At 45.8% G+C, this 19851-nt stretch overlaps 1 protein-coding gene across 1 annotated transcript; it reads left to right on the top strand.

Annotated features, from left to right (window-relative positions):
- The first annotated feature begins 1124 nt into the window (after positions 1-1124).
- On the top strand, positions 1125-15998 carry LOC137342376 (endogenous retrovirus group PABLB member 1 Env polyprotein-like). Its single transcript, XM_068006304.1, has 3 exons — positions 1125-1209; positions 6959-7116; positions 13554-15998. The coding sequence occupies exon 3, from the start codon at positions 13588-13590 to the stop codon at positions 15292-15294; it is 1707 nt and encodes a 568-aa protein (XP_067862405.1). The 5' UTR covers positions 1125-1209; positions 6959-7116; positions 13554-13587; the 3' UTR covers positions 15295-15998.
- Positions 15999-19851: the final 3853 nt, after the last annotated feature.

Below are 19851 nucleotides of genomic sequence, written 5' to 3'. Positions count from 1 at the left end.
CTTTGAGATAAGGGTTGCTAGAAACGTCAGGTGGCGCCAAAGACATAGGGCCGGATTCCCCTCCTAGTGTCAGTGTTCTGGCCGGGGCGGGGGGAGGGGGGGAGGGAGCAGTGGAACACTTCCACACATCTCTCCGACACTGCTACAGTGCTGACTCAGTTGCCTGCATCAGGATTCATCTCCCATGCAGGGCAGGACTCCCGCCACCAAGAAGGAGCCTGTCACTTTCCAGTTGCAAAATCCAATGCAGCACTGGAAGAGGTGTCTGGGCATTTAAAAGGGGAGAGGTGCCCTAAAGATTAGGGAATTAGGTAGCCTCGTAGGTATTGGCGGAAACCGAGGCCAACACAGGTAGTTTAGTGGGGGCCAGATTGGAGGGAGAAAAGGCTGTTACAAGGCCCTCCACTGGGGGACGTTAGGCTTATTACTGCTACTTTCTACATGGTGGTCTTGGTAAGCCATAGTAACACAGCTAGAAACCAGCAAAATGCAGTGGGAACTTGGGCCCAACCTCCTCACTGCCATTTGTATGCACCAGGTGAGGAAGGGACGATCAGTGGCAGTTATACAGTGTCAGAACCAATTTTGTTTTCATTTCTGTGCTCACAATGTGAGAGATATTGGTGCTGGGGAATGGAACTCTTTCCATTTCATTGATCCATTGTCAGCATCAAGTACTCCCAGATCAGATTAGCTTAGCCAGATATTGAATAAAGTTCCCTCAACTCTGTCACAACAACACATCTATGCCCTATCCTCAATATATCAGTATGGCATTTTTTAAATATCCCACACCAGCCATCTGAGTAAGATTTTCAGTTAGTCACAGTTTTGTGCTATAGGCCCATTTCACCTTGTAGCCAGCAGAAAGAGGAGTCTTCCATCCCATCAGTCTGGGCTTGATTTGAATCCAGGTCGCAGAGAGGAAAGTTCAGTGTTTCTAAAGTTCACTGCACCATCAAACTCCCCCAGTTTAAGTTGTCAAATTAAAAACTCTGAACAATAAAATTCTATTTGACGTGGGCTTTGTTTTTTGTGTTGCTTTTTCCTGAGCACCAGAACCGGAAGGGAATATTTATGATGTAATTTGAAGATAATCTTGAGCTCAGTCAGTCAACCAGACCCGGACCATGGTGAATGACCATTTGTTCCTGAGCATTGGAGGCTTGATGTTGGGAAAAACATCCCTGGACAATTCTTCGCCAATCAGTAAGAACGGCAAATCCATTTTAGCACGTAAGGGTAGGAAATAGTATTTTGTAATTCTCTAAGTAACTGAGAAAAAAAGGTGTAGGGGAGAATAAACAAATAAATAAGGTGCCTCAAGAGAAAAATTAACAAATAAATAAGGTACCTTAAGCAAGCACTGCAAGTACACTGTGAGAGTTGACGTATATATTACAGTCGGTGATATTAGCAGACTTGTTCATTTTAAGTAAGTAAGTCCACACCTCTGCTAAACAGCAGACAGCAGAATGTTAGAACATTAAAATTACCAACACTAATTTCTCAACTATATTGTATAATGCTAATAACTTTGAATAAGAGATTTTGGGAAGCGAGGGACAATCAAAGCTACTTGCATCTTAAGCAAGTTGTGCGATGTGGTAAGTAGATAGTATGACAAGCATAATATCTGTGAGGCCAGTGTCTATCAGTATCAGTAATGTGTGCAATGTTTTTATCCTGTGACAATCACAAGACATCTTGCTTCAGTAAATATGTTGTGTCACAGCAATGGGTAAGCTGCTGTCACATTAAGGCTGATGCAGGAGAAGAGTTAGCATCAGAAAGAGCACTCCGGGCCCCTGAATACCTGTGAGCAACACCACAGGAAATCTACAGGCATATAACAAATTTGATATCAATCTGAGATCTCAATCCGAGTACTGTTTGAGAGTCTTTGCTCCATTTTGAAACACTGCTGTGCACCTGACATAATAATTATTAACAATATGTTTGTTCAAGTGCAGAATGCTATAATTCATGGAATAGATGGAGTGGAGGATTTTACAGCCTATGGAGGAGTTTTACAGGGTCGCATTCTGTCACCCAATGTTTTTAATGCGTTTTTCAAAGCAAGATAGTCACTGACGAATTCAAAGTGTCCACGGCAATGTATGATGTAGAAATTAACAAGCTGACATCTTCACAGTGACATAGTGACATAGCACTAATGGCTTTTCAAACATCAGCCAAAATTATGTAAAAAACTATCCAGTTGGAATGAAGATTAACAGGAGAAATAAAACACATAGGGCGCTCTCCAGCATCCAAGATGGTGTCTTGGCTGTGCACGCACATTTCCAGTGTGACGTGCGCCAGACGCCATCTTTGTATAGGAGTTAGCGCATTGCGCAAATACCGAATGCCGGAAGCATGTAAAGTAGGGAGAAAATGGATGCAATCAGTGTGCAACGCTGATTTAAAGTGATAGAAACAATTTTGGGACTCAACGCTCAACTCAACGCACAGTCTTAATCCCAACCATCTGAACGTGTCTTCGAGTGCCTGGAGGACCCCCACCAGCACTATTTAAAGTGACCATGCAGGATTCACAGATTAGTGGCTAGATTATTGCTTCTGGCTGCCGAGACATTTGTAACTGTTTTTGGAGGTCTCCTATACTTGAATACTAGGACCAGGGGATATAGCCTAACATTTAGAGCCAGGACATGCAGGAGTGAAGTTAGGAAACGCTTCTACAAGCAAAGGGTGAGAGAAGTTTGTTACACTCTTCTGCAAACGGCAGTTGATGCTAGCTCAATTGAGAATTCTAAATCTGAGATTGATAAATTTCTGTGAACCAAGGGTATTAAGGGATATGGGGCTAAGGCGGGTATATGCAGTTAGGTCACAGGTCCAGCATGACCTCATTGAATGGCGGAACAGGCTCGAGGGGCTAAATGCCACTGCCACTTGCTGCCTCCTGATATGTGCCACCTTATCCTGCAAGAAAGTGCGACGTGTGTCTGGGTGATGTGCTTGTCACGGTTGAATAGCTGCCAGTGTGTGTGGCCTTTGAATTATGGGTGGGCGACTTGCAACAGTAGTAATTCGTAAGGGTGCGAGGAAGCATCTGATTGGAAGGGTTGAGTGCTGATGGAAAGAGCTTGTTGGTATGTGGGTGATGGGGGGTGGGGGGTGTAGTGCGTGGAGCAGTGGATGTGGCTAGTGATGTAGTTGTAGGAGATGCCACTTGACAACTGACCTCACTCACCTTGACCACTCATGTCAAAGCATTGAACTTCTTCCTGCACTGCATCCATGTTTGTCCCCTGCTGTCTCCCACTGCCTTTTGGATAAATGTCTGGAGAGCCTCTTGCCACCCCCCCCACCCCCCACCCCGTGGATATAGGATGTCCATCCTTCTGTCCACCTCTTGCACCAAGGCCTCTAGTGCATCAGCAGAGAACCTTGGTGCATGCACTCTCACAGGCCTGGTACAAACTCAAATCGGCAGATTGGTGAGGTCTGGCAAGCAGATTGGAGGATGTGGGATTTAACAGTGTGCAATCTTTATTCAATGTTTTAACATAACTCATCAGTTTGTAAACATAAGGATGGGAGCTGCATCTATGTTTTGCATGTACGATGTCTGATTTCCGTTCAGACCCCGTGCAGTCAGCAGACTGTTATTTTTAGCAAATAACAGGTACCAGCTACCTTTAAGAGATTTTGAAGCGACCTCCTGGCTTTAAGAGCTCCCCCTGCTGGTGGAATGTGCAAACTGCATCGAATCCTCGTGTCAACACTGATTCGCAACGCTGCTTGAAGGTAAGTCCTCAGGTCTCACGAAAGTCTCGTCCTGCCTGTGCATGGGGCCATTGGGTGCAGGGTAATAGCGGATTGCGCTACCTACGCCCAATAATAGGCCCTAACCAATTTTTTTCCCCCATAGTAATTAATGGCGAAAGACACACAGACATCAAAACTGCACCTGGAAAATGGGAAGTCAATAAATTCACCCACCTTGGCGGTGTGATTAATCAAGTACGCCATCTACAGCAAGGGCATAGATGGGGGAGTCAGACTTGCAAACTTTGCCTTTTACGATCTTTACTGATTCACAGAAGGACAGTGCTTTCTAATCAATTAAAACAATAATCACTCAATTCACTTGTCATAACCAGTTCAATTTATGGATGTAAAACATTCACCCCCGAGAGGCATGACATTGATGTGTAAGCAGATTACAGGATGTGTAGAAACTACAGATGTGGTAATCCTTACCTTAATGTCAAGATGGAAGGGTTAAATTAATGTTTGTGTTCTGCAACAAAACACTTCCCCTGATGTACAGCCCACCTGTACAGGTTGGCGATGTGCTTTTCACACTGCTGGTCTTCATGATCTTTCGCAGCCATGATCAGTTGTTTCTGGCTGGCTGTCAATACTGTGGAATCCACCCCTCAGTATAAATGGACAGATTACACAGCACTGGTAGCCTCAACAGTGTCTACTTGAAGTGATTCTGCAATACAGAGAGGCATTAAAGAGAGAAAGGGCAACACGGGAGACACAGATAGGTTGTCTATTTGACATCTCAATTAGACAGTAGGCAGTGTAATGGGGGAAGCTAAAGTGAGGCAGAAAATAATGTACAAAATGGAGGAACAAAATACTAATAACTCAATCCTAATGTAGTGCCCTTTAGGTCAATGCTACTCCCTGCTCCCTCGGTTGTTTTATAACAGGCTGGTTTTAAAACTATTATTATTTCTGTCTTTCAAAAAAAAGGCCAGATTCTAATGTGCTTTTTGCAGAGATGTCATATCAATGATTGAAAGCAGTGTGTCAAAGCTGATAGACCCTTGTCTTCTTTTCTAAAAATTCATTGTTAAACATAGCAGGGGTTTGATTAAAGTTTGAAAGTAGGAGTCACGGAAAGTCTTCTGCTGTTCTTTTCCAGCTATTTTGAACCGTCACGTGTTTGGATACTGTTAATGTTTCCTTTACTTTAAGCCTTTATATTTCCCTTATTCCTTATAACATTTATTTTCAATCACTCAAAATACAAAAGATTACTCAAAATACAAAAGATTACAAATTAGAAAACGATGAATGAAAAACAGGCAAAAATAGGAGTGTCTGATAGAATGCAGCCTCCTGTGGGGTGGAACTTGTGTTATTGGGTCTGTCCTTGTGCCAAGTGCTCTAATGGAAATGGGTCAATTGTAGGGTTGTTGGATTCCACAGCAGCCATTCTACACTGGAACAAATCCAATTATAAAATTGAAGTCCTGAGGCTATTCACAACAGTGTGCCATGGACATGTTATTTTGAGTTCCAATGATGGGGGTGGGGCGGGTGGGGGATGGTGAGGGAACTGCCAGGCTTATCATTTATTTGCTCTGTTATTGAGTGTATGATTTTCCTCCTTATTTTATCAAAAAAGTATTTGTCATTTTCCCGTTTCTCTCCCCTTCGTTATTTCCTTGAGTGCCAAATACCATGGGCTCTAAATTGGGCCGCGTAGCACCCCTTGTGTAGGCGCTATGCGGACTCCTAAGGACCCAAAATGGTGTCCGGAATGCGCGCGCACACTTGACGTGTGCCGGATGCCATCTTGGTAAAGGCGTTTGCGCACTCGCAGATAACAAACGCCGGCACCATGTAAAGTAGGGAGAATATGCGGTAGATCAGTGTGTAATGCTGATTTAAAGGGATAGGTGCGATTTTGGAACTCAACGCTTCAGCCAACACACTCAACCTCACACGGCTGGACAGGTCTTAAATAGCATGGAGGACCCTCCTCACCAGCGCTATTTAAAGGGATCATGCAGGAGTACAGGTTAGTTGCTGGATTATTGATTCTGGCTGCTGATGCATTTGTACCTGTTTTTGGAGGGCTCCTTTACTTGTAGACTGGGACTAGGGGACGTAGCTTAAAAATTAGAGTCAGGACTTGCAGGAGTGAAGTTAGGAAACGCTTCTGCACGCAAAAGGTGGGAGAAGTTTGGAACGCTCCTCCGTAAACGGCAGTTGATACTAGCTCAATTGTTCATTTTAAATCTGAGATTGATAGATTTTTGTTAACCAAAGGTATTAAGGGATATGGGGCTAAGGCGGGTATATGGAGTTAGGTCACAGATCAACCATGATCTCAATGAATGCAGAACAGGCTCGAGGGGCAAAATGGTCTACTCCTGTTCCTATCTTCCTATGTTACCATAATAAAGTTTCAACACTGTATAGGGAGTGAGCTGGCAAGATGTCAGGCAACAGCAAGGGCATTGGTAAAGTGGCAGGGTTGGGACAGGAATGCTGACATCCTGAGAGAGGACAGCAGGTTCATGTTCCATGGAACTGAGAATGCTACGTGGTGCCCCCTCTAATGAAAATGCTTACGTGGTCAGTTTCCAGTAAAATAGTAGAATGCCTACGTGGCAAAGTAGCAGAAGTAGCAATGCGGTTAAGCGAGGGTTAATTAGTAGCCTGTTAGCTAGAAGTTAGGACAATGGGCCTCTTTTCGGCCACCTGTTTGCATGCTCAGCTCTTTATGTGTAAGGACTGCTTTGTCTCATCAGTGGAGGAGACTTGATAAGGTTAGGGGTCTGGTGGGGGTGTCTCTATGGAGCGGGTTAATCAATGGCGGTACTAAGCTGAGCAAGGCCGAAAAACATTCCAAGCTAGGAGATAAGGAACAGGAGGAACATTCCAAGCTAGGAGATAGGAGGCATCCCCTCTGCTGTTGTAACTGCGGCGTGATCAGCCAAGTGTACTACCTGTGATTGGCCTGCAATCATGTAACCCCGCATGGCCTACCCCATGCCCGCTTATGATTGGTGTTGACCCCTTGTTAATTATGTTCCAACCCCTGCTGATACTGTATAAATGTGTGAACTTCTGTATGTAATTTTGTCTTGCTCTATCAGGATCGACAAGACTCTATCAGGAGTCAAAATCGATACTGCAGACTAAGTCCTGCTAATAAAATTTGTGTTGAACTTTAAAGGTGTATTCGACTCAGTGCTTGCTGAACCTGACTGAGGGGTAAAAGAATCCAGATTATCATTTGGTGTCAGAAGTGGGATCTCAACGGTCGATCACCGAGAGTTCGCGGAGTAAGAGGCGGATTGTCTCGGATACGGAGGAAGGAGAGGGCGCCCCGATGTGAGTAAAACTTTTTACTACTTCGGCTTTCCTAAATCTGTTAAGTCTGACGACGAATCGTTCAATCGCTAACACTCGTGTGGCATCCTTACGAGATTCAGGTCAGTCTGGCGAATACACAGAAACAGGTCAGTGATCAAATATCACTGAGGGTCAGTACATGTAGTAAGGGAGTAACTTGTAAGCGGTAGGTCAGTGATCAAATATCACTGAGAGTGAGGGTTCGAGTCCCTGGTGATTGGGTATAAACAGAAACTTCGAATCCCTGGTGATTGGGTATAAACAGGAACTGATTGCTTGTGCTGATCGACTAAAGAAGGAAGTGCCTGTCTCAAACGTGCAGCCTTAGACCGGTTGTTAAGAGGGGAGATCCCCCACTCGAAGGTCAGGACCCTGAAGTGGGCATAGAGGCACAAGGGCACTTAGGATTGTGAAGCACAAGAAGTCAGGACCTTCCTCAAATTCTGTTCGAATACGGTTGTGTTGACTAGTTGACTAAGAGTAAAGGAAAACGGGAAATAAAATGGGTAATTGTCTGGATACCACTGCGGAACCAGGTAGTGCCTTACAGACTTTGTGTGAAAAATATCCAGACAAGGCAAAACACTTTAGACAATTGTCAGGGGGGTTGAATAAAAAACTGGGGAATGATCAATGGCCATTGGGAGGAACTAAAGACCTAGAGACCGCCAAAAAGGCACAGGAATTAATTTGGAAAAATAATAGAGGTACCACAGCCAAAGATTTAATTGCTTTATGGAGACAGTACTGTCAAGAACTAAAAGAGGCTTCGTTATTAGCAAGTTGGCAGGATAACGCGTTGAAGTTCGGGATAGGACTCACTGAAGGAGGAGTAGTCAAGTCTGTAGAAGTCCTAAAAGGAGAATGTGCTCATGAGAAGCGCTCTAAACAGGAGTCTGAAAAGACCTCGGGCGAGCCCAAAGGACTTGATAAAAGTGGATTACGTAATCCAATGGTTGGCTTTGCCTTGGCAGAGGGAGACGATGATGATTTGGATGAGTGGAATTGTAGGTCCCCCGTGGTTCCACAGGGTCCTACTGCTCCTCCTGCGTACTGTAATATCTATCCCTCGGTGACTCCGGGACCAGCCGTTCAAACCAGCCCTAACCCTGCAACAATGCCTCAAATTGTCTCCCCGGTCTCCTCCCGTACCAGAAGTAAAACTAAGGAATTATTGACTCCAACATTTAAACCCCCAGCCAGCCCACTTAGTTTCAGAAAGCAGAGAGATCAAAGACTCGAGAGTCATGGACTCAGTGACGCAGACAGTGGAGAGTCAGGAGACGACTTGACATCACTAGACTCAGAACATAGTACTGAGACACTGGCTAGGTATGAACCGACCCCTCGTCAGTTACCAATGAAGCAGATGTCTAACCCCACTTATAACCCAGCTAACGCAGCCGGCGGCCCCCGAATGATAGATGTGTACTGCCCATGGAAACCCAACGAGATCATGGCCATTCTAACTGGGGTGCCGGATAGGAAAAAGTCACCTACCTCATTTGTAGACTTCCTTCGGACTACTATTTCCGTCTATAATGCAGAATCAAGGGACTTATGGTCACTAATACAGCAAATTTTAACCCCTGCTGAATATACCAAATTCCTAGACCGTTTGAATGTCCGAAATCATGCTGCACTGGTACACCAGCAGCCAGACGATGACGAGCGACAGCGGCTTCTTCTTGTTGCCCTTAGCGCCACTCTACAGAAACCAATTGACATAACTAAGATCTTAGATACCAAGCCTAAAAAGGGCGAGGGAGCAGACGAATATTTGGAAAGATTCTCTGAAATATACCAGAATCAGTCAGGAGACGCAGCGTACCGTGAGGGAAGAAACTCACCACAATACTGTGCTATGCTACTGAACTGCCTACCGATTCAGGTTGCTCAAGCAATTAAGACTAATAATATGGACTGGTCAGAGAATAGTTCCAGCCAGATGAATAGGGCAGTGAAATACTACTGGACGGATAATAAGCACCAGGAAGGTCAAGCCCAGGTTAGCGTCAAAACTGAGTATGTGGTAAAAAAGGAAGAGCCGAAACACACCCCAGACAGAACAGGATATCAGATGGAGCCTCAGTGTTGTGTCCCAGGATGGGTTGACGGAGAAGGGTATGGGTACGTTACACATCCTAACGGACCAACCGCCCCTAATTATGGCCCACCCTACGTTCCCCCGAGACATAATTTTGAAGGGAGAAGAGGAGGAGGGAGACAAACAGGGTCGGATGCCTGTTTCAATTGTGGTCAGCAAGGCCACTGGAGCAAGGAATGTCCCTCCCGCCGACAAGGAAGAGGGGGCCATATGCAAGGGCAGCGAAGAGGAGGTTGGCAAGGGAATCGAGGACGAGGAAGATATACGGACTTTTCCCAAAATAATCCGTTCCCCCAGTATTGACTAGCTAACCTTGTGGTAAACGGGATCCAGTCAGAGCAGGAGCCCGTTCTGTCACTGATGATTGAAGGAACCCCACATACATTCTTGGTAAACACCGGAGCAACCATGTCATCTGTCCGATCGGAGCTCAATCTCCCTGAGTCCGGGGAAAAACAGAGTCTGTCTGGTTTTCAGGGACAAGTGAGCCAATACCCGATATCTGAACCAGTGGAAGTACAATTTGGAAATGAGTCGGTAAAACACCAATTTGTAATTACAAGTGGATTAGACTGTAACCTCATGGCTAGAGACTTGCTATGTGCATTCCGCCTGAGCATTGAGTGTGGGGACGAAGGACTGACTGTGAAACCATGGGCCCCCAAAATGCAGTGTTATGTTTCCATCACCCCACAATGGTGGTCTCTAGACTTCAAAGATGAAGGTTCCCTTCATGTAACCTTGGCCTACGATAGGAGTGGGAGAAATAAGGAATTGGAGGACTTTTACCGAAGCTATGTAGGAACGGAATGGGAAGTTATCCGCCGAGCTATGGTTACAGGACCAGAAGGGAGAGCGGAGTTTGTTGAGATCCCCTCAGAGTTGTGGAAGGAAGCACCTATTACAGGTTACATCACTCGGGGTGCTGCAAAGACAATGGGATGGGACCCAGGACACTTTGAAATAAAGGGAGCCCCACATATCACCCGGGAGGTGAATTACCCGTACCATGCGAGAGATCTAGGACCCATGGTAAAACGGACAGTCGAACAAGCTGATCCAGGTAACCGACAGAAACAGACCCTGTCAGGCGGCCGGACTATTCTGTTTTACCAGACACCAAGGGTTAACAGGGCACAATTGCGCCACCATGTGGGAAATGAAAAACCAGAATACGTTAATCCGCAAGTGTGGGCAGAGGATCCCACACGGGTAGGATGTGTTAAAATGACTCCTATTCATATTGCCCTGCAGGAAAATGTTGTACTACCCTCTATTCGACAGTATCCACTAAAGCAACAGGCGATACCAAGCATTGACAAACTGATCGATGGGTTGTTAAAGCAAGGAATCTTGATCAAATGTCAGTCCCCGTGTAACACGCCCATACTTGCAGTTCCGAAGCCAGGCAAGCCAAACCAGTACAGATTAGTACAGGATTTACGATCAATCAATGCCATTGTACAGCCGCTGCATGTGCTAGTGCCTAATCCAGCTCACATTCTGGCTCAAGTTCCTGCAAAAGCCAAAATCTTTGCAGTAGTCGATCTCCAACATGCCTTTTTTGCCTTACCGCTAGACCCATCAAGTCAGTACCTTTTTGCCTTCACTTATGAGGGACAGCAATATACTTCGTTAACTCCCCAACGTTATTTTCTAGATGCTTACAGGAGCAATTACAGACATTAACTTTAAAACAAGGGTCTGCGCTAGTCCAGTATGTGGACGATCTGTTGATAGCCAGCCCTGATGAGCAGAGTAACCGGAAAGACACTGCCCAACTGCTAAATCACTTATCCTCGCTAGGGTACATAGTATCCCAATCGAAAGTACTGGTGGGCCAACAGAGGGTTAAGTTTCTTGGCGTCATGCTCTCAGCAACCGAGTGGAGCCTAGAAAGAAGCAGGATTGAACCAATCTGTCAATTCCCTGTACCTCACACTGCAAAGGAGGTACGGCAGTGGATGGGAATGGTAAACTATTGCAGACAGTGGATCCCTAACATTGCCTTGGACACTAAATTATTAACGCCATACACCAGCATAGAGGGTGAATTTCAAGTAGATTCTGACGCCTTAGGGGCATTTAAGAGATTAAAGGAAGCGTTGTCACAAGCACCCGCATTGGGGAGACCCCTGTATGACAGACCATTTCAGTTGTACTGTACTATCCTCACTGATTGCTCGACTGCTGTTTTGACTCAAAAACATGGAGACAAGCATAGACCGGTGGCGTACTACTCTTCGAAGTTAGATCCAGTAGCGCTAGGACATCCAGTTTGTACTCAGATTTTAACGGCCATTTACAATAGCCTACAGTCGGCTGCTAATCTGACTTTACAACAGGATATCACTGTATACAGTTCACACTCGGTAACTGCATTATTAGGCCAGCTGCAGACTCAACATCTTACCATGGCTCGACAAAATAAGTATGAGATATATCTGCTGAATAATCCTAAACTGCGATTCAAACATTGTACTACCATCAACCCAGCATGTTTTCTCACAGAACCACCCCTTGAACAGACTGATCCAGGACACGATTGTTTATCTTTAATTAAGGAAGACACTTCTGTCAGAGACGATCTGTCTGATATCCCAATAAAGGATCCGGACATAACTATGTATGTAGATGGGAGTGCCTCTATTGGTTCCTTTGGGGAGAAACTTTCGGGATATGCAATTGTGAATCAGGACGGTAAAACTGTCGAATCTGCTGCTTTTGAGTTTCCATATTCTGCCCAGCAAGCGGAATTGTTTGCATTGATAAGAGCCTGCATTCTAGAGAAAGACTTGAGAGTGAACGTATATACAGATTCGAGATACGCCTTCGGGGTAGTTCACGATTTCGGACAGTTATGGAAAAACAGAGGGTTTCTGACTTCTGCAGGTACGCAGATCTCTCATCAGAAATTAGTCTTAGATTTGTTACAAGCCCTTATGCTACCAAGACAGATCTCAGTTATAAAATGCTCCGCCCACACGACAGGACAGACCTCAGTAGATATAGGGAATAGATATGCTGATCAGGAAGCTAAGGAAGCGTCCCAAACACAGAGAGTGGTTGTCCCTAGAATGATGAGTCAGACTAAAAGCTCAAACCAGAGCAAGTCTCCCTCTGAAAAGCCAATGCCAACCATCCAAGACGTCATTAAATTACAGGAGGACGCTCCTGACTGTGATAAACAATTGTGGAAACAACTTGGTTGTACTTATGACTGTGTATCTAAATTGTGGGTTACCCCTGCGGGGCAGACTTGTATGTCAGATGAATTAGCATTATGGGTTATTGAATGTGTACACTTTGCAACTCATTGTGGTGCCAAAGCTGCTAGTGACACACTGCTGGCCACTTGGTGGCATCCTAGGTTGCAAGCCCTAGCTCAGGGCATCAGCAGTCGTTGCCTCATTTGTCAACAACACAACCCTGGGAAGGGAGTGCCTTGCGACTGGGGAAAAACCCCTTTGCCGGAAGGTCCCTTTGAGACCCTCCAGATGGACTACATTGAGTTGGAAAGATATCAGGGTTATAAATATGTTCTCGTTATTGTTGATGTATTTAGTAAATGGATAGAGGCCTATCCGACAACGGATAACAAAGCCTCCACTGTTGTAAAAGTTCTGATGAAAGAGATCATTCCTCGGTACGGAATCCCAAATCAATTGAGTTCAGATAACGGCCCTCATTTTGTGGGTCAGGTGAACAAGGAATTCTGCACCCAGATGGGCATTAAACAACAGCTACATTGTGCTTACAGACCACAGGCCGCTGGGTTGGTTGAGCGTGCTAATCAGACTTTGAAAAATAAACTGGCTAAACTGCAGGCAGAGACTGGTACTACTTGGCTCAAACTTCTTCCTGCAGCCTTATTTCAGATACGTACTACTCCGGCTGGGGTAGCACGGTTAAGTCCTGCTGAAATTATATACGGGAGACCCCTCAAGACCCCGTGGAATCAAAACGTTCCGAAAACCGTCCACTTTCACCACATGACGACAGAAATGACTAACTATATTTTGTCGTTAACTAAGGCACTGAGAAGCCTCCACTCTCGGGTACGAGCTGCCTACCTCGAACTTCCTCCTATAGCCAGTCCATCTAAAATCGAACCGGGAACGTACGTGTTAATCAGGAATTGGACAAGGAAAGGACTGGAACCTCGTTGGGAGGGGCCCTATCAGGTTCTACTCACCACCCCTACCGCTGTGAAGGTAGAGGGGAAGAGTGCTTGGGTTCACCTCCACCACTGTAAAACTTTCAGTCCCACGTCTCAAATTTAAAATGCTAACTTCTCTTTTCTTCCAAGAAATCTTCCCTATACAGGTGTGTCGTGACCAGCCATGAAAGCCTTCCCTTGGATCTTCTGCCTTGGACTCTTGCTGACCCTGGGAGTAACCAAAAAGAGAACATGTCGACGGGACCGGCCTAAACACATATACCACCTATGCCAAGGAGACGTACTTCGATGCAACGATAATGACCCAGACAGATTCGGAAGATGGAACGTCACCCGGACGGGCGACTGTACCGGGCTCCTGAGGCAGCCCCACCGGACAGTAGAGTTGGGAGGCCGATCAGATGGTGGCATACCTTGTCATTGGACTGAATGCAAATATGATTATGTCTGTAAACGTGAAGGGGAAAGGACCCCTGAGTTGTGTGAACAAGAGAGAGATAGACAGAGGCACGATCGGTACCTGAGATTTAACCAAGAGAGAAAGCGTAATGGGTTAGCCCCCATAAGTATTTTTGACTATGCAAGATTAGAGGATTCCCTGCCACAGGGACTTAAGAGAGATCTCCAACAACAAAAGCGCGAACTGCACATTAACACCTTCCTGTATATGAGTTACGTGTATGCCAAACGGCAGGGTATCTCTAGTTGCTGGGTGTGCTCCCACATCCCTATCCATTCCAAGGGAGGTATCCCTCTTAAATCAATTCCCCTAACTTCCCCAGAAATGGCGGAATGGGTGATAAATCAGAATGAAACTGAAGGGAACGGTACTAGGGACACTGGCTATGTGCGAGCAAACGATCCAACAGTGGCAATTCCAGTAGGGGAACAATGGAAGGAATATACCGACCAAACCAAGTGTGGGATCAAATTTCAGGGGTGGTACCAACCCAATTACGACCGCACCCATAAGCCCCCATTCCTGATTCTCACCAACACGTCAAGGCCTCAGGGGATAATATGCCTGTCCAGAAACACCACAGGAGGACAGGTGATGGGCTGGAGCAATTGTACTCAATACATCAATATGACACTGCAAGCCAGCGCCAGTACCATCAAATGGACCGGCTGCGGAAATGGGTCAGTATTTGAGCACAGAATCGAGGGGGGGGAACTACCTCCGGGACCGGACGGGGTGCCTGCATGCACGGAGTTGCCCTCCAACCTGACCGCCTACAATGGTACGTATTTCATATGCGGCCATAAGGCATACCCTTGGCTTCCGCAGAACTGGATCGGGTCCTGCTATTTAGGATATGTAGTGCCATATTTCCATCACTTGCCTTCCCTAGCGGATCATCACCATAATAGACCTAAAAGGGCAATTACAGAAACGGAGCGATACTTCGCTATTTTGTTCCCCGGATATGGGGTGGGCAGGACAATCAAGGAAATTCGGCTTGTGGCTTCGGTATTAGAGGAAGTAGCCAATGACACTGCAATAGCACTGAAGGAGATTAGTGCAGAAATGATAGCCATTCGGACAGTGGCCTTGCAGAATCGCATGGCTCTAGACTACCTGTTGGCCGCAAAAGGAGGGACGTGTGCACTGATTGGATCAGAATGCTGCACTTACATACCAGATAGCTCAGAAAACATAACTAATCTGGCTGAGCATATGCAGAAAGCCGTAACAAAATTACACCAAACCCCGGGAGAAGGTTGGTTAGACTGGCTTCTCAGTGGCTCATGGGGATCGTATTTGATGCATGGGTTAACTATTCTGACTGTAGCAATACTTACTTTTGGCCTGATTGTAGCTTGCATCAAAATCTGCTGTAAGTTAGCAATGGAACAAATCCGAGTATGAGGCTCTGTCCAGGCAGAACTGCTGAGTGGGCAAGGATTGGTTATCATAAAATGATAAAAGGGGGGAATGAGAATGCCTACATGGTGCCCCCTCTAATGAAAATGCCTACGTGGTCAGTTTCCAGTAAAATAGTAGAATGCCTACGTGGCAAAGTAGCAGAAGTAGCAATGCGGTTAAGCGAGGGTTAATTAGTAGCCTGTTAGCTAGAAGTTAGGACAATGGGCCTCTTTTCGGCCATCTGTTTGCATGCTCAGCTCTTTATGTGTAAGGCCTGCTTTGTCTCATCAGTGGAGGAGACTTGATAAGGTTAGGGGTCTGGTGGCGGTGTCTCTATGGAGCGGGTTAATCAATGGCGGTACTAAGCTGAACAAGGCCGAAAAACATTTCAAGCTAGGAGATAAGGAACAGGAGGAACATTCCAAGCTAGGAGATAGGAGGCATCCCCTCTGCTGTTGTAACTGCGGCGTGATCAGCCAAGTGTACTACCTGTGATTGGCCTGCAATCATGTAACCCCGCATGGCCTACCCCATGCCCGCTTATGATTGGCGTTGACCCCTTGTTAATTATGTTCCAACCCCTGCTGATACTGTATAAATGTGTGAACTTCTGTATGTAATTTTGTCTTGCTCTATCAGGATCGACAAGACTCTATCAGGAGTCAAAATCGATACTGTAGACTAAGTCCTGCTAATAAAATTTGTGTTGAACTTTAAAGGTGTATTCGAGTCAGTGCTTGCTGAACCTGACTGAGGGGTAAAAGAATCCAGTTTATCAGAACCACTGCCACTTGCTGCCTCCTGTTATGCGCCACCTTCTCCTACAAGAAAGCGGGACGTGTGTCGATGAGTGTCCTGCAAGATGTTTGGGTGATGTGGCTGTCATGGTTGAATAGCTGCCAGTGTGTGTGACCAGTGAGTTGTGGTGTGTGGCTTGCAAAATTGGTAATGTTTGATGGTGAGAGGAAGCATCTGATTGGAAGAGTTGAGTATTGATTGAAAGAGTTTGTTGGTAGGTGGGTGATGGGGGGTGTAGTGTGTGGAACAGTGGATGCGCCTAGTGGTGCAGTTGGTAGGAGATGCCATTTGACAGTTGACCTCACTCACCTTGACCACACCTGTCAAAGCATTGAACTTCTTCCTGCACTGCATCCATGTCATGGTGCTATACTCCTGGCATTGACTTTGTCCCCTACTGCCTCCCACTGCCTATTGAGCATATGTCTGGAGGGCCTCTTACCCCCCTCCTTCTGTCCACCTCTTGCACCAAGGCCTCTAGTGCATCATCAGAGAACCTTGGTGCACGCTCTCTCGCAGGCCTGGTACAAACTCAGATCAGCAGATTGGTGGGATTTGTCATGAAGATTGGAGGATGTGGGATTTAGAAGGGTGCAACCTTTATTCAATGTTTTAAAATAACTCAACAGTTTGTAAACATAGGGACAGGACCTGCATCTGTGTTTTACGTGTGTGATGTCTGATCTCCATTCAGACTCCATGCGGACCCGTATCTTATATTTTGCGAATATCAGAGTCCCGCAAACGTTGAGCAGCCCAGTTGTTGCTCCTTAAAAATTCCAGAGGTCCCATCATCAGCATGCTGCACCATATTGAGGCACAGGTTCACTTCCTAATTGATTTCGACCACTTCCTGCAGCCATAATGCGCCTTCCCTTTAAGAGATGCAGGCTGCCTTTAAGTGGTGCTCGCTACTCGCGATATCTAGGTCCCCAGCTGGTGAGCAGCGACTCAACATGGCAGGTAGGGCTGGCTGCACACAGCAATCAGGTAAGACATCAGGCAGCACGAATGTCACGTGCTGCCTGCATGTCAACGACCAGGTGGGGGTTATCGCGCACCACAACCCTCATGCCCGGTTTCAGGGGTTATCAAATATAACCCCCCATGATCCAAGAATGGCTTGTGCAGTATCCACTGTGGCTAGTCAGCTATGTGCAAATCAAAATTCAAATGTCCTTGGTGAATGCATCGTAACGTACAGCAAGTTTGCTATTAAGTACTATAGGGCTGAGAGTAAGAATATAGATATGTTTTTACATTATTTCATGTAGAACGAAGACAGAACAGCTTATGTAGCAATTATGGTTAAACCACATGAGTAAATCAAAATTGGTTTGTCCTGTGTGCTGGCAGATCTTATCTCTTGATCACAATGACACCCCAGGACAAAAAGCTATAGTTCGGAAAGAACAAACACAGGAAGCAAAGGTTGCTGAAGAATGAAACCTTTGACAATGTAACAGGATTTTAACCAGGACATGAGGCCTCTATCATTGTATGTTCGATGACCTAAGGGTAATAAAACACCCAACAAAGTTAACCTCTGCAAGAATTAGACAATGAATGCTCATTTTTTAAAATGGTGTAAAAAGAGATACAAAGCTTCACTGAGTAGAAACTTTAGCTACCTTCACAGTGAGGTACCGTGAACAGGCTTAGATTAGCATCACTCATGATTCCCAGGAAGTTCATTCCACTTAAGTTTCTCGACATAGGACAGCGTGTACTGCTCTATATGTAGTCTTAAAATGATTGTTTTGAAACAAAAATAAATGAAGTTAATTGTCAGATAAATTACTGTCCTTAGCTTTTCTAATCTGTTATTGAAAAGGGGAAGGATTTATCTTTAACACTGAGCTTTAAAAACAACGGAGGTTTTGAATTTATACCACATCGACTGGACCAGTCAAAAATGTCATCCCACAATTTAAGAACATATAGAGAAACAAATTGTGCTGCATGACAATCATAGCAAACATCTTACTTTCAGTAACAGGTTGAAAAATTGAACTGCAGTTTTGTTCCAGTGCATGTCAGTCACACTCAGGGCATTACAGATGCAAAACAATCTTTAAAAACCAGGCAAACAATCATTGACTTGGAGCCTAAAATTTACAAGTAGTTAAAATGTCCATCACTTTACAACTACAATAACCTGGATTTGCCTATTTAGACCCCTCTTCCCACGAGGAGTACTTGAGCAATGGCCTTAAAGGGACAGACGAGGTTAGCAGCTAAACATCACAACAATGCTCCAGACCCCAGACTGCCTGTGAGCAATGAGAGATCCATTTGAGTTTTTAAGGATAAATCCTGACAAGTAATACATAGCATTTGTTTTCATACTTTATATTCAGCCCCAGGATTATTTTAAAACATGACCTTCTTTGAAAACAACTATTCATCTGTTGAAAAGCTTCAGTTGCTTCAGAACATATGCAAATGTCCAAACTCAGTAATTCACACACAGGCTCCCAGTGTCGCAGGAGACTTCCAACATCCCTTGCAGAGTGGTGTTAAACAAGCATCAATAGTTGTAATAACCAGCATCTACAGTGCTAGTTCATGCGTCTACAAGTAAAAATCTAAACACCCTATGCAACATTGTGTCAAGTATACCCTCAGAACTAATACTCCATTCACACTTACAGATGTTTGCACATGCGCAGATCCTAAGGCCCCGGTATTTACGGGGAGGCGGGGAGGGAGCGGGAGTGCATGTCAGCGGCTGGGAAACCCGGAAATACCGGGAACGCGGAGATCCTGCCGAATTCAACGGCAGGACCTCATTAAAATTTCTTTACTCCATTTCTCGCCCAGCAGCCGGCCAGATTGAGAGGCTGACCGGCTGCCGGGCGGGAAAGCCGAGGAGTGTTGGGGACGGTCCTTGGCAATTGGAGCAGATCGGGGGTTGGTGGCGGGGGGAGGGGTCCTCGGAGCGCAACAGTGAAGAGGGAGGGAGAGATCCGGGTGGGGAGGGGGGTGTAGATAGAGCTCGCAGGGACATATAGAGATTGCAAGGTGGGAGATCGAGATCGCGGTGGGGAGATAGAGATCCCGGGGGGAGAAAGAGTTTGCAGGGGCAGAAATCTAGGGAGGAGACTTAGAGATTGCGGGAGAGGGTTGGACAGAGATCATAGGGGAGAGATAGAGGTCACGGGTGGGGGGAGAGAGATAGAGACTGTGGGGAGGGTGAGATAGAGATCATGGGGGTGAGATAGAGGTCACGGGGGGGTGGGGGGGATCAGCCGATCACGGGGGCGGGGGAGAAATCGTTCCAGAAGATGTGCTTGAGGGCCAAAGGAAAGCACTACAGCTCCACTTGGCCGACAAGCAAACCCGGCCCACAGCCGTTACAACATCTGTCAAAATCTCAGGAAAGGAGCTTCCTTAACATATTAAATCACTGACCAGCCTCTCCAGAGTGGGTTACTTGGCCGCCTCCCAACCCGCCCCAGTTACACCGGAAGTTGGCGTGTTGGTGGCGGGTTGGGGTCGGGTTTGACGTTTTTAACAATTTAACCCCCCAGCCCTCTCCCATCTGTCAGGGGGTGGGGAGGGAGTAAAATTACCCCCTAAAAGCTGGCTACATATGTACAGCAGATGTCCCCCTAAATGATTGCAAGAGTATTATATGGATCACCTTCAAGATCAATTCTCCATCAATGCTTCAGTCATTGATTGGGCCACTCAAAACCTGAAAAGGCTCGTTGTGACAATATTCCATTTTGTTTGCGTGCATGGAATAATGTTACTAAT

The sequence above is a fragment of the Heptranchias perlo genome, chromosome 25, assembly GCF_035084215.1.
Source record: "Heptranchias perlo isolate sHepPer1 chromosome 25, sHepPer1.hap1, whole genome shotgun sequence".
Classification (NCBI taxonomy): domain Eukaryota; kingdom Metazoa; phylum Chordata; class Chondrichthyes; order Hexanchiformes; family Hexanchidae; genus Heptranchias; species Heptranchias perlo.
The sequence above is the reverse complement of the archived record's forward strand: the minus strand, read 5'-3'. Positions and strand labels throughout refer to the sequence as shown.